The sequence below is a fragment of the Sphaeramia orbicularis genome, chromosome 22 (genome assembly GCF_902148855.1).
Source record: "Sphaeramia orbicularis chromosome 22, fSphaOr1.1, whole genome shotgun sequence".
Classification (NCBI taxonomy): domain Eukaryota; kingdom Metazoa; phylum Chordata; class Actinopteri; order Kurtiformes; family Apogonidae; genus Sphaeramia; species Sphaeramia orbicularis.
In genome coordinates this window covers 6,762,246-6,789,070 of record NC_043978.1, presented here as the reverse complement: position 1 = coordinate 6,789,070, position 26,825 = coordinate 6,762,246, and the positions used below count along the sequence as shown (strand labels likewise).

General features: G+C 42.4%; 3 protein-coding genes across 3 annotated transcripts in view; 1 reads left to right on the top strand and 2 right to left on the bottom strand.

Annotated features, from left to right (window-relative positions):
* Window positions 1-109: 109 nt before the first annotated feature.
* Window positions 110-9,598, bottom strand: atg14 (autophagy related 14). Its single transcript, XM_030127608.1, is given in 15 exon segments — window positions 110-1,031; window positions 1,241-1,254; window positions 1,257-1,417; window positions 1,521-1,606; window positions 2,147-2,161; window positions 2,163-2,186; window positions 2,188-2,239; window positions 2,336-2,408; window positions 2,411-2,452; window positions 3,757-3,983; window positions 5,071-5,308; window positions 5,397-5,479; window positions 6,326-6,408; window positions 6,410-6,431; window positions 9,074-9,598. Coding segments are annotated over 15 exon segments (1,509 nt in total). The 5' UTR covers window positions 9,340-9,598; the 3' UTR covers window positions 110-908.
* A 5,701-nt stretch (window positions 9,599-15,299) lies between these two features.
* Window positions 15,300-24,461, bottom strand: tbpl2 (TATA box binding protein like 2). The gene is made up of 8 exons (XM_030127020.1): window positions 24,367-24,461; window positions 22,721-22,877; window positions 22,433-22,646; window positions 21,267-21,354; window positions 18,608-18,699; window positions 18,336-18,503; window positions 17,461-17,555; window positions 15,300-15,613 (listed from the first exon to the last, which is right to left on the bottom strand). The coding sequence occupies exons 1-8, from the start codon at window positions 24,412-24,414 to the stop codon at window positions 15,537-15,539; spliced, it is 939 nt and encodes a 312-aa protein (XP_029982880.1). The 5' UTR covers window positions 24,415-24,461; the 3' UTR covers window positions 15,300-15,536.
* Window positions 24,462-25,241: 780 nt separating this feature from the next.
* The window catches only part of jmjd7 (jumonji domain containing 7), a 28,459-nt gene continuing 26,875 nt past the window's right edge, over window positions 25,242-26,825 (top strand). Inside the window, exons 1-4 of the mRNA XM_030127026.1 lie at window positions 25,242-25,391; window positions 26,250-26,403; window positions 26,476-26,614; window positions 26,698-26,815. Of these exons, the coding sequence (XP_029982886.1) occupies window positions 25,343-25,391; window positions 26,250-26,403; window positions 26,476-26,614; window positions 26,698-26,815 (460 nt within the window). The 5' untranslated portion in view covers window positions 25,242-25,342. The remainder of the gene's footprint in view (window positions 25,392-26,249; window positions 26,404-26,475; window positions 26,615-26,697; window positions 26,816-26,825) is intronic.

Sequence of the window (26,825 nt, the reverse complement as noted above, 5' to 3'; positions counted from 1 at the left end):
CCACACCCAGGTCACCTGACTCAGAGGCCAGGTTTGATCTGTCAGGTTAATTAAAGGTTCATTAGTCCACTGACTCCTTTATAACAATGACACAAAAAAGAGGCAGAACTGAAGTAAACACGGTTTTATTGAATAAAAACATTAAAATAGAGAACATGTCTTTTATTCCAGACTTTGGATGAACTTCAGCGACTGAAACGTCAAATTAAACCAGATTTGGCAAAAATCAAGTCATGACTCATTTTCTGACAAAACAAATGTGAGTATAAGTTTGTTTGATTCTGACGTCAGTTCATCTTTAATCAGGTTTATTCTTCAAACTCCTGGAAAAACTTAGTTCCATTTATTTCAAAAGGAACTCGACTGGTTCACACCAACATCTGACAAATGGGAGGGCTTCGAAAAGTCACCAAACCATGCAGCAGTCCAGTCCAGTCTGGGTCTGTCCAGTCGGTCCGGTCCAGTCGGGTCAGTCTGGTCCGGTCAGTCTGGCCCAGTCGGGTCAGTCCGGTCCTGTCAGTCCAGTTGGGTCTGTCTGGTCGGGTCAGCCCGGTCGAGTCGGTCCGGGTAAGTCCGGTCCAGTTGGGTCAGTCTGGTCCAGTCGGTCCAGGTCAGTCCGGTCCAGTCGGGTCAGTTCAGTCGGTCCAGTTGGGTTAGTCTGGTCCAGTCGGTCCAGGTCAGTCCAGTCCTTTGTTTCCTCTTCAGTTTCAGTTTCATATAAAATCCAGGTTCCAAATCCAAAGTTTCTCAAACGTGGAGAAAACGACGTCCAAGATAAAAAACAGTTTTTCCTTTGAGTGAACAGATGAACAGAGGTCAGAGGTTAAAGGTAAGAGCTCAAAGGTCAGAAATCAGAGGTCAAAGGTCAGAGGTCAAAGGTCAGGGTCCAGGGTCTGGGCGGATCCGGTTTAGCGCTGTCCGGTGTAGGCCCGGAACCAGGACGATACGGAGGCTGCGGCTGAGGAGATCATGCCCCCGGTGTTGGCGGCCGGCTGGGACACCTGCAGTGCACTCTGGGAAAGATCCATGGACTATGGAGACACAGACGGGTCAGTCAGACCCGGGTCACTGAGCAGGGAAACAAACCCATATGACACTGGCTACACGATGACGGAACCAACAATGAGGACCGGCATAAAAGAACACTGAAAAAACCAACCAACCTCCATGGACCTGGACCCCGCAGAACTGGTACCTGTGCCCCAGCAGAACCGTACCTGTGCCCCAGCAGAACTGGTACCTGTGAGGGGATGCGCAGAAGCGTGGGCTGGGCACCGTCTCCCAGTCCGTCCCCAGGTCCGTCTCCTCGTCCGTCACCCCCGCCTCGTCTCCACTCTCCTCGGCCGGACCTGACGCCTCCGGTTCCACAAACTCCATGGACTCCTCCAGGTCGGCACTGACCTCAAACGGGCCGGTTTCTGAACCCCGACGGGTCAAGGAGACACGGACACATGGGGTCAGAGGACAACTGAGGGAGGGGGTTGGAGTCTTACCTGCTCCAGGAGGGGGCGGAGTCTTACCTGCCCAGGTTCTGGTTCTCAGGTGACACCAGGAACATAACGTTCCTCAGGGTGTGATGGGGGTGGAGCTTCTCACTGTCCACGTGCTGAAACACAAACATTCACATGACCTCACATGGTTCCATGACCTCACATGGTCACGTGACCCACAGGTTTTACTGGATGAAGCTTCTACAGTCACTCACTGTAAAAACAGAAACATGTTCTGAACTAAAACCAAACCCTGAACCTGTTAAACTTAAACCTGGTTAAATTAAACCTGGTTAACTTAACCTGGTTCAGTCTAAACCTGGTTAACCTTAAATCTAGTTCAGTTTAAACCAGTATTAATAAGATGATAATTATAATATAAAACATGATTGACAGGATTCATTGTTTCAGAAAATATAAATATTATTTATGATCAAAATGCAGCTTTAAAGCAGACATTTGGTGCAGGAATTTATGAACCATGACCATAAAACTGTAATTATTTAAAACAAAGGACATGACATTAGAGCTGATCTAAACCAGACTAAACAGACTACTATGAATGGGTCTGTCCATTGCCCGTCCATTGCCCTGTCTGTCGTCCAATCTGTTGCCTGTCTGTCTCCTGTCCTGTTGGCCTGTCCGTTGCCTGTTACCTGGGAGAAGCACAGGGTGCAGGACGTTGGTGTTGAGTTTTGCTCAAGGCTCTGGTGAAGCGGTATCTGCTCAGGTTTTCTCCACAGAACTCACTGCAGAACAAACACAGGCTGTTAAAGGGCTGAAGCTCTCATTTACACACTTTTCCCTCTGCTCCTGAACACATCACCAGGTGCGCCTCCTCTCACCTGTTGCACAGTTTCTTGGCAGGTTGAACGTCCAGGATGTGAGACAGGATGGTGACCAGCTGGGTGGAGTAACCAGGGCGGCACTGATGGTGTGGGCTGGGTTAATGTGGTCCAGCTCTGCAGGTCAAAGGTCACACAGTCACTGGACAGTTCACCGGAGTTTGATCAGAACCACATGTCCCACAATGCAATGTGTTGACATTTAGCACCATGTGACCCCAGAGGTAAGTCATCATCAAACTAAACTAATGAGTTCATATCTAGTTTATTATAAGAGAGGAGTGACTTCAGATGCAACTGTGACAACGTTTCCATGAAGACAACAGAAAGTGGATCAAAAACGGTTCCATCTGTGTTCACAACTGTTTAATACGTTATTTACAGACCTTAAGATTAAAGCAGGGTTTAACGGAACCAAGGATGACAGAGAAGACAAGAGGAACCAAGGAGAAGAAAAGAACATCTACATATAACCACCGAACAGACAGGGTTCATTAAAGCCAAGTTTCATTAAAGGTCAGGCTAATTAAAGCCAGGCTCATTACAGCCAGGTTCATTAAAACCAGGCTCATTAAAGCCAGGCTCATTAAACCCAGGTTCATTAAACCCAGGTTCATTAAACCCAGGATCATTAAAGCCAGGCTCATTAAAGCTAGGATCATTAAACAAGGCTCATTAAAGCCAGGGTCATTAAACCAAGGTTCATTAAAACTCAGGTTCATTAAAGCCAGGCTCATTTAGCCAGGTTCATATAAACCCAGGTTCATTAAAGCCAGGTTCATTAAACCTAGGTTCATTAAAGCCAGGATCAATAAAGCCAGGCTAATTAAAGCCAGGATCATTAAACACCAGGCTCACTAAAGCCAGACTCATTAAAGCCAGGTTCATGAAAGCCAGGCTCGCTACAGCCAGGTTCATTAAAGCCAGGATCTATCAACATAGTTACGGTGTCCGGCATCTTCAGGACCAAAGACCTACAGTACAAACACCCCCCCCTGGCCTGGACCCCCATCACTGATCGCCATGGCAATCAGCGGTCCAAGGCTGACATGGTCCTGCTCTCATCCTCCTGACCCTCATCGGTGGACTAGGTGTTCCTCCAGGTCCTGACCCCTCATCAGGTGGACTGGGGGTTCTCCAGGTCCTGACCCTCTCAGGTGGACTTGGGTGTTCTCCAGGTCCTGACCCTCATCAGGAGGACTCGGAGGTTCCCAGGTTCTGACCCTCATCAGGTGGACTCAGTGTTCTGTAGATTCTCTAAAGATCTAAGTGGATCATCACTGAGGTTCTAGACGGTTCCGTTTCAGTTCTAGAATCTCTGATGGCCACAGGTTGTCGGGTAGTATTTGTACCAGTTCGGTCTGAATGTGGGCTGCCGTGAGCCGCTGTCCTCCCGTTAGCCCTGCCCCCCAGCCACTCACCCGGCCCCTGATTGGTGCTCTTCTCCTCCACCCAGCTGTAGTAGGCAGAGCAGTCCCCATTGCTGGGCAGAGTGACGGGCGGTCCCGTGATGCTGATGCTGGTCTCTCCGTTCTGGTCGTCCCAGATCCAGCGTCCTGACAGGTAGGTGGTCCGCCGGGCCTCAGCCAGTTCACTGACCGTACTGGAGGTCAACGCAGGGTCGCACTCGACCACGTCCGCGGGGTCTCTGACAGACAGATGAATGAACCAGTTAGGCAAGGGTTGGACGTGTGGGCGGGGTTTATGTTTATCAGCTTTATGAGGTCACACGGAAATATGGGAAACAGAAAAAAAATGAATCTGTATCCAATGAACGTATGAGTGAAGACAAACCAAGGGTCCAACAGGTCTGGACCAGGTCTGGACCAGATCTGGGACAGGTCCTAACCAGGTCCAGGCCAAGTCTGGACCAGGTCTTCATCAGGGTCTGTTCTGATCCTGAACCCCCCTTTTATTTATGTATGACACAGATGGTAGGGGCATCATGTCCCCTGTGTCCACACCAAGGTTATTATCGTTAACGAAAACTAACGAAATAATGAAAACTAGAACTGAAAAAACATTTTCGTTAACTGAAATAAATAAAAACTATAATTAAAAGAAAAAAACGATAACTAACTGAAACTGTATTGTGTTTACAAAACTAAGTAAAATAGATAAAAATTATGGATAAAATTCCCCCTCGTTGTCGTCTTTTGTCAATGTCGGATTGATACAAAAGCGATTTATTTCGCTCTAGCAATTTTAGCTAGCAGCACCATACGACACTTCACAGTCCGTCACTTGGGGTTTCCAGTCGTCCTCTGGTCCCCACTCTACCTGGAAACATGGAGACTAAAGTTGGGAGAAAGCAGCAGAGTCCTGTCTTGGATTTATTTGAATACGATGACAGAGAAGAGAGAAAAGACATGAAAAAACTAAAACTAAGCATTAGCAAAAAATGAAAAGTAATAAAAACTGGCAAACCTGCTCTAAAAACTAACTAAAACTAACTGAATTAGAGAAAAAAAGTCAAAACTAAATAAAACTAAACTAAAATGAAAAATCCAAAACTATTAGAACCTTGGTCCACATGTGAACTTGTAGTTTCTTTATTTCTTTTTTTTCTCCTCTAGTTTCTTTGTTTCTGATCCAAACGTGTCCAATCAGACGCTCCACATCGTTCAGTTAATGAACCCCATATTTTTCAGACACAGATCCTAATCCATCCCATAATGCCCTGTCCATGTGTTCTGTCTGTGTGTGGTGGGTGTGTGGGTCGTTGCCGTGGTTACCTACTGCCCTGCTTCTCCTCCTGGGTGGGGAAGATGTGCGTGCTCAGCTCCAGGATGTGTTCCCTCCTCAGCGCCGACAGCTGCTCCAGGCGGTTCTGCAGCTCTCGGCTCCGTTTCTCCAGCACTTCGCCCAAACGACGGTTGTGTCGTTCGATTTTGTCCCGTTTCTCCTGGTGTCGTCCGGCGCGTCGCTGCAGACGCTGAGTTTCCTCCTGAGAGCGAGTCAGGAGTTCTTTATCTGGAAGAGGAGGACGTCCACGCCATTACCCGGCGCTTCACGTCACCATGGAAATGCAGGAACCAAAAGTTCAGGTCATGTGACTCACCGCTCTTGACCGCCTCATTGCCCAGGGCAACCGCCTCCTTCAGCTGCTCGATCTTCATCTTACACGACATGATCTTCCCATTTCTGAAACAACAGTCACATGACTGCGTCACATGACCTGGTTCAATACTGGTCCAGTTTCATACTGATGATTCTGTGTGTTGATCCACAAACTGCCTCCATATTACAGATGTGTGAGTCACATGACTTGGACTAGAGTCACATGACTTAGACTAGAGTCATTAAACTGATGACGTTAGACTGGACTTGACCAAATGTAAACAGACTTGTGACTTGACTCAAACTTCAGCCTCAGGACAGAAGAAAACAGCAGAGCTCACCATCTCATCAGCCTGAGCTTCATGTCCATGTCCTGGATGACTCTGCAGAGACAGAAACAGGAAACAGCCATCAGGACACAATCTGGAACACCTGAAAAAACACCTGAAACAACCTGAAACACCTGAAAAAAAAAAACACTTGAAACAACCTGTAACACCTGAAAAAAAACCACCCGAAAAAACACCTGAAACACTTGAAAAAAACCACCTGAAAAAACCTGTAACACCTGAAAAAACAAACAAACACCTGAAACAGCCAAAAAAACACCAGAAACAACCTGTAACACCTGAAAAAAAACAAACACCTGAAACACCCAAAAAAACCACCAGAAACACCTGGAACACCTGAAAAAACACCAGAAACAACCTGAAACACCTGAAAAAATACCTGAAACAACCTGGAACACCTGAAAAAACACCTGAAACAACCTGAAACACCAAAAAAAAACAAACACATGAAACAACCTGAACACCTGGAAAAAGAAAAACACCTAAAGGAACCTGGAACAGCCCAAAAAACACCTGAAACACCCAAAAAAACCACCTGGAACATTAAAAAAAACACCTGAAACACCTGGTCCACCTGAACCCCCAGTCGACCTGGTCCTCCTTGTCCACCTGGTCCTCTTACCTTTGTTGCAGCTGGTCTTTCTCTTCTTTCAGCTTCTGCAGTCCTGTCCATCTTCTCAGTGAATCTACAAACAAACACATCTAAAATAATCAGCTATAAATAAACTCTGACCCTCCATGGCTAGGACCCCCCCCACCCCACCCCCGGCCCTCTGGGGGGGGTCCGGACCTCAGTTTGGGCAGGAGCACATTCAGGTTCATGTTACTGCAGCAGAAATAAAGTCTGAGGTGAACAGGATTCAAATCACCCAACTCTACATGTGTTCCACTCCCACTAAAGCCCAACTCCACAGAAACCCTTGAGGGTTCTGAACCGTCATGGGTTCAGAACCCTCAAGGGTTCTGAACCGTCGTGGGTTCATACATACGAACACCAAAAACCACCAGGTTCTTAGTTTAACAGAGAAACTCCACTTCTTCTTTAATGTCCAGGTTTGTCTGTGGAGACTGGAGTCAGCAGAGCAGAGCCCTTAAAGGGTTTAAGGCTAAGGGTAAAAGGGTTTAAGGGTAAAAGGGTTAAAGGACTAAAGGGTTTAAGGGTTAAAGGGTAAAAAGGTTAAAGGACTAAAGGGTTTAAGGGCTAAAGGGTAAAAGAGTTTAAGGTAAAAAGGTTAAAGGACTAAAGGGTTTAAGGGCTAAAGGGTAAAAGGGTAAAAAGGTTAAAGGACTAAAGGGTTTAAGGGCTAAAGGGCAAAAGGGTTTAAGGGTAAAAGGTTAAAGGATTAAAGGGTTTAAGGGCTAAAGGGTAAACGGGTTTAAGGGTAAAAAGGTTAAAGGACTAAAGGGTTAAAGGGTAAAAAGGTTAAGGACAGAAGGGTAAAAAGGTTAAAGGACTAAAGGGTTAAAGGACTAAGGGTTTAAGGGCTAAAGGGTAAAGGGTTTCAGGTAAAAGGGTTAAAGGACTAAAGGGTTTAAGGGTTAAAGGGTAAAAAGGTTAAAGGACTAAAGGGTTAAGGGCTAAAGGGTAAAAGAGTTTAAGGGTAAAAAAGGTTAAAGGAACTAAAGGGTTTAAGGGCTAAAGGGTAAAAGGGTTTAAGGGTAAAAGGTTAAAGGACTAAAGGGTTTAAGGGCTAAAGGCAAAAGGGTTTAAGGGTAAAAAGGTTAAAGGACTAAAGGGTTTAAGGGCTAAAGGGTAAACGGGTTTAAGGGTAAAAAGGTTAAAGGACTAAAGGGTTAAAGGGTAAAAGGGTTTAAGGGTAAAAAGGTTAAAGGACTAAAGGGTTAAAGGACTAAAGGGTTTAGGGTAAAAAGGGTTAAAGGACTAAAGGGTTTAAGGGCTAAAGGGTAAAAGAGTTTAAGGGTAAAAAGGTTAAAGACTAAAGGGTTTAAGGGCTAAAGGGTAAAAGGGTTTAAGGGTAAAAAGGTTAAAGGACTAAAGGGTTTAAGGGTTAAAGGGTAAAAAGGTTAAAGGACTAAAGGGTTTAGGGCTAAAGGGTAAAAGAGTTTAAGGGTAAAAAGGTTAAAGGACTAAAGGTTTAAGGGCTAAAGGTAAAAGGGGTAAAAAGTGTTAAAGGACTAAAGGGTTAAGGGCTAAAGGGCAAAGGGTTTAAGGGTAAAAGGTTAAGGATTAAAGGGTTTAAGGGCTAAAGGGTAAACGGGTTTAAGGGTAAAAAGGTTAAAGGACTAAAGGGTTAAAGGGTAAAAAGGTTAAAGGACAGAAGGGTATAAAAGGTTAAAGGACTAAAGGGTTAAAGGACTAAAGGGTTTAAGGGCTAAAGGGTAAAAGGGTTTCAGGGTAAACAGGGTTAAAGGACTAAAGGGTTTAAGGGTTTAAAGGGTAAAAAGGTTAAAGGACTAAAGGGTTTAAGGGCTAAAGGGTAAAAGAGTTTAAGGGTAAAAAGGTTAAGGACTAAAGGGTTTAAGGCTAAAGGGTAAAAGGGTTTAAGGGTAAAAAGGTTAAAGGACTAAAGGGTTTAAGGGCTAAAGGGCAAAAGGGTTTAAGGGTAAAAAAGGTTAAAGGACTAAAGGGTTTAAGGGCTAAAGGGTAAAGGTTTAAGGTAAAAAGGTTTAAGGACTAAAGGGTTAAAGGGTAAAAGGGTTTAAGGGTAAAAAGGTTAAAGGACTAAAGGGTTAAAGGACTAAGGGTTTAAGGGTAAAAGGTTTAAAGGACTAAAGGGTTTAAGGGCTAAGGGTAAAAGAGTTTAAGGGTAAAAAGGTTAAAGGACTAAAGGGTTAAAGGACTAAAGGGTAAGGGAAAAGGTTAAAGGCAAAATAAATTGTAAACTAAAGGGTTAAGGGCTAAAGGGTAAAAGAGTTTAAGGGTAAAAAGGTTAAAGGACTAAAGGGTTTAAGGGCTAAAGGGTAAAAGGGTTTAAGGGTAAAAAGGTTAAAGGACCTAAAGGTTTAAAGGCTAAAGGGCAAAAGGTTTAAGGTAAAAAGGTTACAGGACTAAAGGGTTTAAGGGAAAGGGTAAAAGGGATTTTAAGGGTAAAAAGTTAAAGACTAAAGGGTTTAAAGGGTTTAAGGGTAAAAAGGTTAAAGGACGAAGGGTTTAAGGGCTAAAGGGCCAAAGGGTTTAAGGGTAAAAAGGTTAAGGACTAAAGGGTAAAGGGTAACAGGGTTTAAGGGTAAAGGTTAAAGGACTAAAGGGTTTAAGGGCTAAAGGGTAAAAGGGTTAAGGGTAAAAAGGTTAAAGGACTAAAGGGTTTAAGGGCTAAAGGGTAAAAAGGGTTTAAAGGGGTCCCGGACCGCCGGTCCCGGGCCTCACCTCTCCGTGTTCCGCCCGTCGAAATACACAAAGTCCCCGTCCCGGACGCAGCGGGCGCAGGTGAGCCTCCGGCGGGACGTGGAGCAGAGCGGACACCGCTCCACGGCCACGTACAGACCCTCCGCGTCGTCCACGGACTCCACCATCACACAGCCCGGCAGGTGGGGCCGGACGGCGGGCCTGGAACCACTCAGAAGGCCGGGGGAGGAAGCTGCACGGCGGTCCGGGTCCGAGCCAAGCGGAGGGAGTCCGACGGAGGACGCCATGACCGGGGTTCGGCTAAGCTAACAGGCTAATGCGGCTAAAGCTAAAGGGTCGGAATTAGAACCGGGTGAGAACAGACCGGATCCCAAAGACCGGGTCCAGGCTCATGTTCCGGGTTTAATGAGCTCAGAGCTGGAGTTTGACCCGGTCTAAAGCCGGCTTCTGGAAACGGGCCTTGGTGATTTTGTTTTCATCAACAGACTCCGGTGGACGGATGTTTCCGGTTCCGCCGAAAACGCGATCGGTTTGTTTATGTAATGACGTAAGGGGTGGGCGGAGCCACGCTGTACGTCCAAAAAATAACAGACTCCCTTTGAAACTTTCTAAATTCTATCAACAAGCTCTACTTTCTTGGAATCTTTGCTATACACACAGTTTTTCTCCACACGAAGCTATTATTTGGAATAATGAAAACATTATTACCTCCGCCAAGGAGGTTATGTTTTTGCCAGGGTTTGTTTGTTTGTCTGTTTGTCTGTCCGTTAGTGTGCAACATAACTCAAAAAGTTATGGACAGATTTTGATGAAATTTTCAGGGTTTTTTGGAAATGGGATAAGGAAGAAATGATTAAATTTTGGTGGTGATCGGGGGGGGGGGGGGGGGGGGGGCACAGACCAGAAAATTTCATCAAAATCTGTCCATAACTTTTGAGTTATGTTGCACACTAACGGACAGACAAACAGACAGACAGACAGACAAACCTAACCCTGGCAAAAACATAACCTCCTTGGTGTGTGTGTGTGTGGGGGGGGGGGGCACGGGGGGGGGCCACTGATCAGCCTTGGCGGAGGTCTGCGCTCTTCAAGTGCTTCTAGTTGTTAGAAAGAAATCCATTTTTTACAGAGTTGGATTGACAAAGACCTTGTTTTCATTAATGACCTCTTTGACAAAGATGGGAACTTATTAAGATATGAACAATTCATTACAATAAATTTGTTTCCTATTTCAAATAAAGAATACAACTATGTATTCAAAGCAATCCCTAATGGTATTATCTTACTTATGAAAAGTCATCTTAGTTATCAAACATTACAGACAGATATACCTTGTTTATTGATCAATGGCATTAATACTTTTAGCTTGAGCTGTAATAACAAGTATATACGCAATGCACTGCATAAAAAGAGGAAAATTTCCCCAAGAGGTAAAGCATTCTGGAACTCAACTTTCCCTAAAATTGAGTGGTCAAAAGCATGGACATTACCATATAAATACTGTATTACAAACAAAATTGGAATTATACATCTCAAGATTTGACATAACTTATATCCCTCCAACACTTTTTTGTCTCGATTTTCTGACGTGGAAGAAATGTATAACTTTTGTCCTTCTTGTCTTGAAACTACACTTATTCTTTCTGTGTGAACACTCTTCTAATTTCTGGTCCAAATTGAAAAATATATCATATCTAAAAGCAATGAAAGATAACTATAACATCCCAAAATGTAATTACATATTTTAAACATGACATTCACAATTTAGAATTTGTTGTACATTTGTTCATTTTATTTGGAAAATTTCATAGACATAAAAATAAATATACCAAAACACACCCAAATTTTAAAATCTTCCTAATGGAATTTGAAAAATATATTAAATCTTAGAATTTGTCTATAATTAAAAAAAAAAGCTCTAACACCCTGGCTGTTTATCAACAATTCTTTAATATTGACTGAACTCTCTGTTGCATTTATTATGTTAAATCTGTTATTTTTATTTATTTACTTTTAATATTATTTGTATATTATACTTTGTGTCTTTAAATCTATTCAGTGTTTTCTTAAACTTATTTGCTCAAATGCTTTTTCCTTTTCGACATCTTGTTTGATTGTTCAAAATTTATGTATTGTATACGCAAATGTTTTTAATAAAGTTGAAAAAAAAAAAGTCCAAAAAATAACTGAAATTCTTTCAGCCGTAGTTCTGTTTTATTTAATTCAAAGTCATGTTTATTTATTTTGTTGTTTGTAACTGTATGACCTTTTATGGGGTTTTTTTTTAATCTGTTCTGTATTTTATTTTTATTTGGGTTTTCTTTTTTGCAGTTTATGTGTCTTCAAATTTATTCTGTATTTTATTCTTCTATTGTGGTTTTATTTATTCTTCTGTACAGCACTTTGGTCCACTGCAGTTATTTTAAAGTGCTTACAAAAAGTTGTATTGGGTGTTGAAAGTTTTCATATTTATTCTATATTTGTTTTTAAAGTTGAACAAGTTCCACTTTGACTTGAGTTCAACTTTTCTGTGAATGTGTTTGTTCCCACGTGTCAAACCACATTTTTCCAGTTTTATTATTGATGAAGTGATTTTCCAAATATTAAACAAACATTCATGACCAAACTACTGTGAGGTTTAGAGTCTTTTATCAGCCGTCATTGAATCACACACACACACACACACACACACACACACACGGTTGACTGTAATCCAGATGGTTTATTGATCCAGTCTTGGTTTTATCCTTTAGTTTGATGTGGTTCTGATCCAGTCCTGGTTTTTATTCTTTAGTTTGATATAAGTAAGTACGTAAAGCTTTATTCATATAACACTTTTTAAAACAACATGTTACAAAGTGCTTCACATAGAGGGGAGATGGATCAAATCAAATCCCATTTTAAGCCACTTTACAGAAACCCAACAAAATCCTCCAGGAGCAAACTCTTATGACTGGTGACAGTGGCGAGGAAAAAACTTCCCTTTAACAGGCACAGACCTCGAGCAGACCCAGACTCCTGAAGGATGGCCGTCTGCCTTGGCCAGTTGGGTTAGAGTGAGAAAGTAAAGGAGGAGAAAAGAGAGAGTGATAGAGATAGAGTGAGGCTGGGGGAGAGGGGGAGAGGGGGGAGGTAGGGGGAGACGCATGCACAAATAACTGAACTAGAACATGTACAGAACAGTATAATAAACGCTATCATAACCATATGGATAAGTGAGTGATGATGATAAAGGTGGAGACAGGCAGGACCACAGCAGCAGGTCCAGAGATGATCTTAGGAAAACCTGTGAAGATCCAGGGAAAACCGGTGATGATCCTGGGAAAACCTGTGAGGTGATAAAGCACAGAGACTCCAGGGAAGAAGTCAAGTCAGTAACATGAATTAATGAACTGTGATTCTGATCCAGTCCTGATTTTATCCTTTGGGTAATTCTGTGCCAAATCACGAGATTTTAGAGAAAGTTCCTCACTCACCATCTCAGATTTGCTTCATAATTTTTTATTTTGATGCCCTTGTAACTAATAACTGTGCAAAATTTGAGGCCATATCTCCACTAGTTTTGGAGATATTAAGCCTACAAAAAGGGGTGTGGCTCCATATTTTGAGTGTTACAAACAAACATCCATAGTTAGAGGGCTAATAACTTTTGAACTATTCATACTAAATGGTTCAGATTTTCACACCTAATTCCTGGATATAATAAGGCTAGGTACACATATGGAGAGCTTTGTATGTGACATATTTGCAGATTTATGGCATGCCAAACATGGCTTCCTGGAATGCACATTGGTCCATGGTAGCACTTTTGGCTCTCTATATCTCCAGATTTAATGACACCAGATGTCTGATTCTTTTTAATATATGAGACAAGTTATAGTACTGCCAAAAAACCACGTTATATCTGTGACAAAAATTATATTCTCTCATATATATGCCCCTAAAAATAGAAAAAAAAAAACATGTTGAGCCTGTATTTTGACTGCTTATAGCAAATGTCTGACAAGGTCTACCAGAAAACAAATGATATCAGTGAAAAACTATAGGTCTAATTGATATATGTACCAATTATGAAGTTGGTGCTGTGGAGAAAACTATTTTATTCAAGCTGTTGAATATAGGTTTTATAACATGCGGAAATGTCATTCACAACGTTACATCACATACTATGCGTATTGTTAATTCAAATTCTCTTGACTACATAAATGTAGTATATTTGTAGATATGATAAATGATTCAAAATGAATCTCTGAGAAGTCAATTACACAAATTTATTAATTATTTACTTCAACTGAATCTTTTTAGTAAGTCAGCATGTTTTCTATTCTGGGAAGCAGGCCAATACGATTTCACAAGGTGATGATATCAGACCCAAAAGCGCTACAGTAGCAGACTGCCAGGCTGAGTGATGACATCAGATACCAGTTTGCTCCAGTAGCAGACATCCAAAAAATGATGACCCAGAATTGTAATCTCACTGGTCAAATATTTTATTTTCAAGTTTTGGCTTCTGTGAGATTTACAAATATACAACATATTATGTATATGCAAAAGAATTTGAATTATTAATGAAATAGTATGTGATGTAACCTTGAGAATGACATTTCCGCATGTCATAAAGCTTCTATATTCAACGGCTTGAATAAAATAGTTTTCTCTACAGCACCAACTTCATAATTGGTACATATATCAATTAGACCTTGTTCTTTTCACTGATATCATTTGTTTTCTGGTAGACCTTGTCAGACATTTGCTATAAGCAGTCAAAATACAGGCTCAACATGTTTTTTTTTTCCATTTTTAGGGGCATGTATATGAGATAATATAATTTTTGTCACAGATATAACATATTTTTCTGGCAGTACTATAACTTGTCTCATATATTAAAAAGAATCAGACATCTGGTGTCATTAAATCTGGAGATATACAGAGCCAAAAGTGCTACCATGGACAAATGCGCATTCCAGGAAGCCATGTTTGGCATGCCATAAATTTGCCAATATGTCACATACAAAGCTCTCCATATGTGTACCTTGCCTTATTATATCCAGGAATTAGGTGTGAAAATTTGAACCATTTAGTATGAATAGTTCAAAAGTTATTAGCCCTCTAAATATGGATGTTTGTTTGTAACACTCAAAATATGGAGCCACACCCCTTTTTTGTAGGCTTAATATCTCCAAAACTAGTGGAGATATTGGCCTCAAATTTTGCACAGTTGTTATAAGTTACAAGAGCATCAAAATAAAAAATTATGAAGCAAATCTGAGATGGTGAGTCGGGAGCCTTCCAGTGATTTGGCACAGAATTACCCCTTTAGTTTGATGTGGTTCTGATCCAGTCCTGGTGTTTATCCTTTAGTTTGATGTGGTCCTGATCCAGTCCTGGTTTTATCCTTTAGTTTTCTGTGCTTCTGTCTTATTTATACTAATAATGTTGGATTCAAATGATCATATTCTGAAACTTCACTGAAGTGGATGAAATGAAGCCATATAAACTTTTTTTTTTTTGAATCCGTTTAAACTTGTGACTCAAATGGAGGAGAACAATGTCACAATGGCTGGGAAAAAAGTCACATGACTCGAGTTGAACAAAAGATTCTACTGTGCGACTGAAACCAATCGATCACATTATGACTCATCAATTGTTATTGATCGTACATTAAAGATTGAATTAAAGTGTAAGTGAAGTATGGGACCATATCTGGACACTTCATAAAGTATAACTGTGTGAATTCTTAGTTTATACATAGAAGTGACTTCAGTCCTGTGTGATTGGATATGGTGGGCAGAGCCAGTTTGGACCTGTATGATTGGACAGGGTGGGTGGAGCCAGTTCGGATCTGTGTGATCACATGGTATGAGTTTGGACTAAGGTCGAAACCTTTGAGAAAATGATACAGAATCTGTGGAAATGATCTGTGGACAGGTTTCTGGAATTCCACTGGAAGACAAAGACATTCTACCAACTGGAGACATGAAGGACAAAAGACCAGTAGGTCCAATAGGTCCAGTAGATCTTGTAGGTCCAGTAGGTCCAGTAGATCCCGTGGGTCCAGTAGGTCCAGTAGATCCAGTAGATTTAGTTCCACTAAACCCTCTGTCGTTGTGTTTTTTTTTTTTTTTTTTTTATCTGTACTCTTCGTGCAGGTGTCGACAATGATATGGAAGTCAAAGCACTGCCGTTTGGAAAACCAAAAAAAGTTTAAGTAAAAAATAAAAAATGGAATTAAAGGGAACTGAGATGATGAAAAACAGAACAGTTTATTATTATTAATAATAATAATAATAATAATAATAATAATAATAATAATGTTTGAACATTATTGATCCGGTTTGATGGATGAGAACAGTTGAATCAACTCAGATTCACCGTTCTGATGCAACAAAAGAAAACACACAACAGATGAATACACACACTGACTCATCCATGTACACACTAACACAAAGGTCAGGGGTTGGAGGTCAGGGGTTAGGGGTTGTCCTCACTGCTTCCTGAAGCCTCGGAGGATCGGGTAGATGTTCTCAAATGCCTCGTAGATCTCAGCTCGATCTTTAGCCCCTGAAAGCAGCATCGACAACAAATCCCACATTTATGCCTGTCCCGTGAATGCACCACCCACAGTTCATCAGTCCCTCCTCATCCTCATCCTCATCCTCATCCCCAGCCTGGTTTGCGGATGTCGAACCACAGCCTTTGACTTTTAGGACACGTTTATTTACATCCAATCACATTTCATTACAGTGACATCATCTGTATAAACACAACAGTTCACCTTGAACTTCATTAGTTTTAAACAAGAGGAGGTTTGGAAAAAAAGAACACCGGTTCAGAAAAAGTCTGAACGGTCAAAATAAATGTGTTTGACATTTGAATGTTTAAGTCAAATGTCAATGTGACTCTCCCTTGAACTGCCACCTTACCATGGTGGGGGAGTTTGAGCACCCGAATGATCCCAGGAGGAAGTAAGGGATGCCATCAAGCTGAAGAAGGAGTCTTATTGAGCCTTGATGGCTCGTGGGACTCCTGAGGCAGCTGATGGGTATCGGCAGGCCAGGCGTGCCGCAGCCCGAGCGGTTGTCGAGGCAAAAACTCGGGTCTGGGTCGCTGTATCGGTCAGTTGTGGTGAAGAAGGAGCTGAGCCGGAAGGCGAAACCCTCGATTTACCGGTCAATCTACGTTCCTACCCTCACCTATGGTCATGAGCTTTGGGTCATGACCGAAAGGACGAGATCCCAGATACAAGCGGTCGAAATGAGTTTCCTCCGCAGGGTGGCTGGGCACACCCTTAGGGATAGGGTGAGGAGCTCAATCACCAGGGAGGAGCTCGGAGTAGAGCCGCTACTCCTCCACATCGAGAGGGGCCAGCTGAGGTGGCTTGGGTATCTGTTTTGGATGCCTCCTGGACGCCTCCCTGGGGAGGTGTTCCGGGCATGTCCCACCGGGAGGAGGCCTTGGGGAAGACCTAGGAGACATTGGAGAGACTATGTCTCTCGGCTGGTCTGGGAATGCCCCAGGGTCCCCCCGGAAGAGCTGGAGGAGGTGTCTGGGGAGAGGGAAGTCTGGGCAGACTGTTGCCCCCACGACCCGGCCCCGGATAAGCGGCAGATAATGGATGGATGGATGGATGGATGTATAAGTCTTTTTTTCATTAAACTTTAAAATCACTGACGTACGATGAAGTTTATCATAAAAATAACTAAAGAATCAGTGACAGTAGGTGAAAAAAACAGTTAATTAATGTGGTAATTAACCAGAAGATAAATGTCAAACACACACAAACCAGGATCACAACCAAGGGGGTTAAGTTAAGCTAAAGTTAAGTTCAGTTAAGTTCAATTAAGTTCAGTTCAGTTCAATTAAGTTCAGTTCAGTTCAGTTAAGTTCAATTCAGTTCAGTTCAGTTCAATTAAGTTAAGTTCAATTAAGTTCAGTTTAGTTCAATTAAGTTCAGTTCAGTTCAATTAAGTTCAATTCAGTTCAGTTCAATTAAGTTAAGTTCAATTAAGTTCAGTTAAGTTAATTAAGTTAAATTCAGTTCAGTTCAATTAAGTTCAGTTAAGTTCAGTAAAGTTCTGTTAAGTTCAATTAAGTTCAGTAAAGTTTACTCAAGTTCAGTTAAGTTTAAGTTCAATTAAGTTCAGTTAAGTTTAAGTTCAATTAAGTTCAGTTAAGTTTAAGTTCAATTAAGTTCAGTTAAGTTCAATCAAGTTAAGTTTAAGTTCAGTTCAGTTAAGACATAAACTCAGCATCTTTTTCAGAATCACTTGTTTTGACATAAAATCTGCATCCAAATGTCAACGAGTGAAAAACTCCTGAACACACTGGAGTGACGTCTGTGGTTCTACTGGACCTTCATCTGGTACCGGTCCTGTGAAGGTGGTCAGGTTCCAGGAATGTTCTCATACCTGTCAGAACCACCTTCCCCGACACAAAGATGAGGAGGACGATCCGAGGCTTGACCATCCGGTAGATGAGACCTGGGAACAGCTCCGGCTCATAACTGAGGAGAACCAGAACCAGAGGCACACAGAACCAGGAGAGCAGAACCAGAACCACAGACACACAGAACCAGAACCATGTCAGAACCACAACCACAACAAGAACCAGAACCACAGGAGAGCAGAACCAGGAGAGCAGAATCAGAACCACGTCAGAACCAGAACCACAGGCACACAGAACCAGGAGAGCAGAACCAGAACATCTGAACCCAGAATACCAGTCCATCTTAAATACCAGTCCACCTTAAATACCAGTCCATCTTAAATACTGGTCCATCAGTCCACCTTAAATGCCAGTCCACCTTAATACCAGTCCATCAGTTCATCTTAAATACCAGTCCATCTTAAATACCGGTCCATTTTAAATACCAGTCCACCTTAAATACCAATCCCCCTTAAATACGAGTCCATCTCAAATACCAGTCATCTTAAGTACCAGTTATCTTAAATACCAGTCCACCTTAAATAGCTGTCCATCTTCCTCTGTGTGTTCATGCAGGTTCTGCTCTGTGGACTCTGTGGTTCTGTTGGTTCCTGTTGTCACAGACTGGCGTGTGGTGACCTCAGTGCTGGGTCTCCATCCAGTGGGCGTGTCTTACTCTTACCCCCCAGTGGGCGTGTCTTACTCTGACCCGCAGTGGGCGTGTTTTACTCTTACCCCCCAGTGGGCGTGTCTTACTCTGACCCGCAGTGGGCGTGTTTTACTCTGACCCCCCAGTGGGTGTGTCTTACTCTGACCCCCCCCCCCCCCCCCCCAGTGGGTGTGTCTTACTCTGACCCACCTGCTGAACTGTTGGTGGGTCAGAACCAGGCCCTCCAGGCGGATGGGGAAGCACACGTCACAGCTGGCCACCATGTTCTGGATCTTGAAGTCCAGGAACCGGGCCGGGAAGCCCAGCTTCTGGACCACACGGGCGTACTTCCGGGCCGCCAACCGTGACTGCTCCTCACTGCATGCACTCAGACACAGACAGGGAGGAACAGAGGAACAGATGTCAGACACATCTGTGCGGGTGCAGGAGTGGGTGGGGCAGTGGACAGAGCTCAGACTCACCTCTTGGCGCCGGTGCAGACCATCTTTCCCGAACTGAAGATCAGAGCGGTGGTCCGAGGGTCACGGATCCGCATGATGACGGCGGCGAAGCGCTAACACACACACAGACACACACACACCACATTTAGTGTAGTATTTGTGTAGTTTGTGTGTCGTGTGTATATTGTGTGTAGTGTGTGTGTGTGTATTGTGTGTAGTGTGTGTGTGTGTATTGTGTAAATTGTGTGTGTGTAGTGTGAGTGTATTGTGTGTGTGTAGTGTGAGTGTATTGTGTGTGTGCAGTATGTGTGTATTATGTGTGTATTGCGTAGTATGTGTGTAGTGTGTAGCATGTGTGTATTATGTGTGTAGTGTGAGTATTGTGAGTGTATCGTGTGTGTAGTATGTGTGTATTATGTGTGTAGTTATGTGTGTATTATGTGTGTAGTTGTGTGTGTATTATGTGTGTATTTGTACCTTGGGGTTGTACTCTGTGTTTCTTGCCCGTAGTGAGTATTATGTGTGTAGTTGTGTGTGTATTTTTATGTGTATTGTTACCTTGGGGTTGTACTCTGCGTTTCTTGCCTGTAGTGTGTATTTTGTGTGTATTATGTGTGTACTTGCGTGTGTATTTTGTGTGTAGTTGTACCTTGGGGTTGTACTCTGCGTTTCTTGCCTGTAGTGTATATTTTGTGTATAGTTGTGTGTGTATTGTGTGTAGTTGTGTGCACATTTCGTGTGTATTGTTACCTTGGGGTTGTACTCTGCATTTCTTGCCTGTAGTGTGTATTATGTGTGTAGTTGTGTGTGTATCTAGATGTAGGTCTAGGTCTAGATGTTTTACCCACAGATTTTTTCAAAAAAGTTTCACATGTCATGGCATCTGACCTGTTAGAGATTGTAAACGTGTCTCTAAGCTCAGGAGTCTTCCCACAGACCCTGAAAACAGCTGTTATTAAGCCTCTCCTAAAAAAGAACACTCTAGAAAAGACCTCAATGAACAACTACAGGCCGATATCAAATCTTCCTTTTTTAGGTAAAATCATTGAAAAGGCTGTGTCCCAACAGGTAAACTACTTCTTAACAGTCAACAGCTGCTTTAACATCTTTCAGTCAGGTTTTAGACCACATCACAGCACTGAGACAGCTCTGCTCAAAGTATTTAATGATATTCGCTTAAACACAGATCATGGCAGATCTTCAGTTTTAGTGTTACTGGACCTCAGTGCTGCATTCGACACAGTTGACCATGATATATTACTTGATCGACTGGAAAATTGGGTGGGACTATCTGGCGCAGTTCTTGATTGGTTTGCATCCTACTTAAAGGGCAGGGATTATTTTGTGTCAATAGGTAACTTTAAATCTGAGCAGACCAAAATTACATGTGGAGTCCCCCAAGGCTCCATCCTGGGGCCCCTTCTGTTCAACATCTACATGCTTCCACTGGCTCAGATCATAGAAAAAACAAAATAGATTACCATAACTATGCAGATGACACACAGCTGTACATTTCAATGTCCCCAGGTGACCATAGCCCCATACAAGCACTGGGTAAATGCATGGAGCAAGTATCTGAATGGATGGGCCATAACTTTCTTCAGTTAAACAGAGAAAAACTGAGGTAGTCATTTTTGGACCCAAGGAGGAACGTCTTAAAATCAGCATGCAGCTCCAGTCACTTCAGTTAAAAACTTCAGACCAAGCCAGGAATTTGGGTGTTGTCATGGATTCAGACCTGAATTTTAAAAACCACATACAAACAATTACAAAGTCAGCTTACTATCACCTCAAGAACATTTCTAGGATTAAAGGACTGATGTCGCAGCAAGACCTTGAAAAACTTGTCCATGCCTTCATCTTTAGTCGAGTTGACTACTGTAACAGTATCTTCTCTGGTCTGCCTAAAAAGTCTATTCGACGACCGCAGCTGGTCCAGAATGCTGCTGCTCGAGTCCTCACTAAGACCAAGAGAGTGGACCACATCAGTCCAGTTCTGAGGTCTCTACACTGGCTCCCTGTCTCTCAGAGAATAGACTTCAAAATTCTCTTACTAGCATATAAAGCACTGAATGGTTCAGGCCCAAAATACATCAGAGACCTTCTAGTCCAGTCTGAACCATCCAGACCACTCAGGTCATCTGGTGCAGGTCTGCTCTGTGTTCCCAAAGTCAGAACTAAACATGGAGAATCAGCGTTCGGTTTCTATGCTCCGTATATCTGGAACAAACTACCAGAAAATATCAGGTCTGCTGAGAGTCTGAGTTCTTTTAAGTCCAGGTTAAAGACTCACCTGTTCACTGCTGCCTTTGACTAAAAGGCTTTTGACTTTTTAAATTTTATATTCTCTTTGAAACTCTGCACTGCAACTTTTACTTTAATATGTGTGTTTTTATTTTTATTTTATTTTATTTTGATTTTATGTGTTGTTTTCTTACTCGCTGTTTTTAATCACCTTTTATATGTTTCTTTTATAATGTTTTAAATGTGTTTCTTTTTGTTTCTTTTATTTCAGTGTCCTGTGTGAAGCACCTTGAATTGCCTTGTTGCTGAAATGTGCTATACAAATAAACTTGCCTTGCCTTGCCTTGTATTTCGTGTGTATTGTTACCTTGGGGTTGTACTCTGCGTTTCTTGCCTGTAGTGTGTATTATGTGTGTAGTTGTGTGTGTATTTGTACCTTGGGGTTGTACTCGGCGTTTCTTGCCTGTAATGCAATGAACTTCAGGTTCAGAGGACAACCCAGGTTCACTGTAGACACGATGTTCCTACAGAACCAGAATAAGAACCAGAACAGAATTCAAATGGATTAAACTCCAGAGGAAACTCTGCAGCTTCAGCAGTTCAACAGGACGGAGTGTATGTGTGTGTGTGTGTGTGTTGTTTGTTTATAATTTTTGTGTGTGTATTGTTTGTTTGCTTGTTGCTTGTGTCTCACTTGTGTATTGTTTATTTGTTTGTTAGTTTGTTTCTCATTTGTGTACTGTTTGTATCTCATTTATGTAGTTTTTATTTATTTGTTTGTTTCTCATTTGTGTATTGTTTATTTCTAATTTGTGTATTGTTTGTTTCTTTGTTTCTCATTTGTGTATGTATTGTTTGTTTGTTTCTCATTGTGTATTGTTTATTTATTTATTTGTTTATTTGTTTCTCATTTGTATATTGTTTGTTTCTCTCTCATTTGTGTATTGTTTGTTTCTCATTTGTGTATTATTTCTTTATTTGTTTCTCATTTGTGTATTATTTCTTTGTTTATTTGTTTCTCATTTGTGTATTATTTCTTTGTTTATTTGTTTCTCATTTGTGTGTATATTGTTTGTTTCTCATTTGTGTACTGTTTGTTTGTCATTTGTGTATTGTTTGTTTCTTATTTTTTGTATTTATTGTTTGTTTCTCATTTGTGTATTATTTATTTGTTTGTTTATTTGTTTCTCATTTGTGTATTGTTTGTTTCTCATTTGAGTATTGTCTGTCATTTGTGTATTGTTTGTTTCTTGTTTGTGTATTTATTGTTTGTTTCTCATTTGTGTATTATTTATTTATTTGTTTCTCATTTGTGTATTGTTTGTTTGTCTCTCATTCGTGTATTGTTTGTCTCTCATTCGTGTATTGTTTGTTTCTCATTTGTGTATTGTTCGTTTGTTTCTCATTTGTGCATATATTGTTTGTTTCTCATTTGTGCATATATTGTTTGTTTGTCATTTGTGTATTGTTTGTTTCTCATTTGAGTATTGTTTGTTTCTTATTTGTGTATTATTTATTTCTTTGTTTATTTGTTTATCATTTGTGTATTGTTTGTTTGTCATTTGAGTATTGTTTGTCATTTGTGTATTGTTTGTTTCTCACTGCAGCTGGGGGATGATGCCTGATCTCTCGGTCACCGGGGTCACCGGGGTCATGGGGGTCATAGGGCAGAAGGGTATGTCCTGTCCTAATGATGTCGACACCTGCGGAAGGCCAGCTGCTGCTGCCGCCGTGGAATCCTGGGAGTTGAATTCCAGGCCCACGCCACTGTCCTGGGATGTGTCCAGAACTGCCGTCTGATTGGCTGCTGCGTCACCTGACCACAGGTTAAAGCACAGGTCATTTCCTCTGCCTCAAGCCCCACCCCCTCACCTGTCCATCACGTCTCACCTGTGTCGGCCTCGTCCTGCATTCCAAGTTCATCTGGGAGGAAACTTAGGTCCAGCTCCGCCCTTACCTCACCACTAGGCTCCGCCCCCTCACCTGGATGTACAGGGTGTGCAGGGCTTTGGCTGTCAAGCTCCTCCCCCAAAGTGAAGCTGGATTCCTACAAACATAAAAAAAAAAGAAAGAAACATTACTGCTCAGTCTCCGCCTCCTTCTCACTTGGCCAATGAGGAACAGATGGAGGCGGGGTCGAGTAAACAGACTCAAAGTGGAGAGGGCGGGGCTTCAGAAATACACTAAAAATCTTCTAATGGCTCTGTTCTAAAACACAGCCTGGCTCCACCCCCTGTCGGCACCTGATCAGGTCTGGTAGATGATTGGATGATGAGGATCAGACAGAAGTGCCCCTCAAAGTGACAAGGACAAAGGAAGAACGTGGTCGACGCCCAACAACAACCAATGCCCCACCCCCTAACGACCAAATCCACCAAACAAAAAAAAAACAAAAACACAGTGACCTGAACATAGAATAGTACTAATACACATATGTACTAATACACATAAAATAGTACTAATACACATATGTACTAATGCAGATAGAAAAGTACTAACACACATATGTACTAATACACATATAATAGTACTAATACACATATGTACTAATACACATAAAATAGTACTAATACAGATATGTACTAATGCAGATAGAAAAGTACTAACACACATATGTACTAATACACATATAACAGTACTAATACACATATGTACTAATACACATATAATAGTACTAATACACATATTTACTAATACACATAGAATAGTACTAATACACATATGTACTACTACACATAGAATAGTTCTAATACACACACACACACACTCTATATTGCCAAAAGTATTGGCTCACCCATCCAAATAATCAGAATCAGGTGTTCCAATCACTTCCATGGCCACAGGTGTATAAAATCCAGCACCTCGGCATGCAGACTGCTTTTACAAACATTTGTGACAGAATGGGTCGCTCTCAGGAGCTCAGTGAATTCCAGCGTGGACCTGTGATAGGATGCCACCTATGCAACAAATCCAGTTGTGAAATTTCCTCGCTCCTAAATATTCCACAGTCAACTGTCAGCTGTATTATAAGAAAGTGGAAGTGTTTGGGAACTCAATCCACCTTAAATGTGAAACTTCTTTAAATTAACTCATTTCACCTTAAATGGGAACCTTCTTTAAATTAATTCATTCCACCTTAAATGTGAACCTTCTTTAAATGAACTCATTCCACCTTAAATGTGAACCTTCTTTAAATTAACTCATTCCACCTTAAATGTGAACCTTCTTTAAATTAACTCATTCCACCTTAAATGTGAACCTTCTTTAAATGAACTCATTCCACCTTAAATGTGAACCTTCTTTAAATTAACTCAATCCACCTTAAATGTGAACCTTCTTTAAATGAACTCATTCCACCTTAAATGTGAACCTTCTTTAAATTAACTCAATCCACCTTAAATGTGAACCTTCTTTAAATTAACTCAATCCACCTTAAATGTGAACCTTCTTTAAATTAACTCAATCCACCTCAAATGTGAACCTTCTTAAAATCAGTCATTCCACCTTAAATGTGAACCTTGTTACATTTTACTCACATTCGCAATCGAGTCGTCAAAGTATCGCTCCAGCGCACACTCGTCCATGACAGGTCCAGAACCTGGGCCTAGACCAGGTCCAGGACTCCAGGGGCTTCAGGTCCAGGGGGTTCTGGTTCAGGTTCAGGGGCTTCAGGTCCAGGTCCAGGGGGTTCAGGTTCAGGGGCTTCAGGCCCAGAGGGTTCTGGTTCAGGTCCAGAGGCTTCAGGTCCAGGTCCAGGGAGCTCAGGTCCAGGTCCAGGGGGTCCTGGTTCAGGTCCAGGGGCTTCAGGTCCAGGTCCAGGGGGTTCTGGATCTGCAGGCTGTGTTTGAGGCTCAGACCTGCACACCTGGGTCCAGGTCCAGGGGGTTCTGGGTTCAGGCCCAGGGGTTTCTGGTTCAGGTCTAGAGGGTTCTGGTTCAGGTCTAGAGGGTTCTGGTTCAGGTCCAGAGGGTTCTGGTTCAGGTCCAGGGGGTTCTGGATCTGCAGGCTGTGTTTGAGGCTCAGACCTGCACACCTGGCTCCAGGTCCAGGGGGTTCTGGATCTGTTTGAGGCTCAGACCTGCACACCTGGGCTCAGGTCCAGGGGCTTCAGGTTCAGGTCCAGGGGGTTCTGGATCTGTTTGAGGCTCAGACCTGCACACCTGTGTCTAATCTGGTCTGATGGGACTCACATCAGATTCACCTGGGACACAAGTCAGACCAGAACCATGAAGGACCAGATGACCCACCTCAGTCCATGGGCTGATCCTGGTCTTGAGTCTCAGATTTCGTCTTAAAATGTTTTTTGTTGTTTTGTTTATTTATTAACTCAAACTCCTTCTTTCATTTGAGTCTGCGCAGTTCATCCTCCAGCCTGCAGGAGGAGCTCCTCCCACGTCAAACGCCACATGAACGCCGCTCTGGGCATGCGCTGATCCTGTAAACAGCGTGGCATGGCAGAGAAGTCGATCCCGGTCCGAATCAGATCCGGAGATCATCAATGATCAATAACCGATGGATTCAGTGAAGAAACGACTGGAGGAATTCAGCCAGGAGGCACGAGGTCTGACAGACAGGTGACGTCAGAGTAGGTCTGACACGTGACCTGCTCTGAAAATGGCAGCGAATGACGAATGTTTCAGCGGATTTATGAAAACAAATGAAACAGATGAAAACAAATGAAACATGAATAAATAAAACTGTAGTTAAACATGTTCAGTTCAAACATGTGAAGGGTCATGCGATCAAACTGTCCTTGAAGCTGAAGCGTCCGTTTAAAAAGCTTCAGTCTCATTTACATTCATGTTTAACACGGTTCAGCTTCATCTGTTTGTACCACTAAAACAAAGAAAATTTGTTCGTTTTTATTGATATTAGCAACATTTACCTCATCAGTAACTGACACTTTCAGCTTCAGTTCTTCATGTTCTGTCCGTTCTCCGCTTAAGTTCTTCATGTTCTGTCTGTTCTCCGCTTCAGTTTGTTCCTTTTTACTTTGACTGTTTTGGTTCTTATTCGTTCAAACCGTTCAAATGTTCAATCACATTAATCACAAATATCATTTATTTTTAAAAATATATTAATCATGTTTCATTTTTCAAGAATAAATAGACTCATTATGGAAGTGAATAGATCTGCACTTTTATTCAACACCTTCAACAGTTTCAAGTGTTCAGTCTTGGTTGCTTTCCTCCTCCATAAATGTTCCACTGGTAGAACCGTATAAATGTTCCACTGGTAGAACCGTATAAATGTTCCACTGGTAGAACCGTAAAAATGTTCCACTGGTAGAACCGTATAAATGTTCCACTGGTAGAACCGTATAAATGTTCCACTGGTAGAACCGTAAAAATGTTCCACTGGTAGAACCGTATAAATGTTCCACTGATAGAACCCGTCTCTGTGTCCTGTGTGTGTTCAGACCTGTACCTGACCCGGTCCGTCCCGGTCCTGGACCAGCCCCCGGACCCTCTGACCTTCTACAGGGACTGGGTGGGTCCAAACAAACCGTGCATTATCAGGAACGCCTTCAGCCATTGGCCAGCTCTGACCCGCTGGACTCCTCAGTACCTGAGGTAAACAGGCTCCACCCACTCGCACCTCTTAGCAGTAAGGAACAGGAAGTGACCCGTGTCCTCGTCCCACAGGGAGAAGGTGGGGTCAAAGGTCATCAGCGTGGCGGTGACCCCTAATGGATACGCCGACGCCGTGAGCGCCAATCGCTTCATGATGCCTGAAGAACGACACATGAGCTTCAACTCAGTCCTCGACATCATCGAGGGGAAGGTAAGTCAGCCAATCGGACGTGCGGGGGGGGTGCAGACGGTGATTAGCCGTGGGGTCCTCAGGTTTGACGACGTGCGTTTCAGGTGGATAAAAGGGGCGGAGTCTTCTATGTCCAGAAACAGTGTTCCAACCTGTTGGAGGAGTTACCGGAGCTGACCGACGACCTGGAGCCGCACGTGCCCTGGATGAGCACCGCCATGGGTGAGCGCAA

Excerpts from the sequence above, each read along its gene's own strand:
- tbpl2 (XM_030127020.1), bottom strand. The coding sequence starts at position 24,414 with ATGGACGAGTGTGCGCTGGAGCGATACTTTGACGACTCGATTGCGAAT. Across the intron at positions 18,504-18,607 it reads GTCTGCACCGGCGCCAAGAG|TGAGGAGCAGTCACGGTTGG; the intron begins GTGAGTCTGAGC and ends GAGTGCATGCAG. Across the intron at positions 15,614-17,460 it reads GGGGAAGGTGGTTCTGACAG|GGGCTAAAGATCGAGCTGAG; the intron begins GTATGAGAACAT and ends TGCTGCTTTCAG.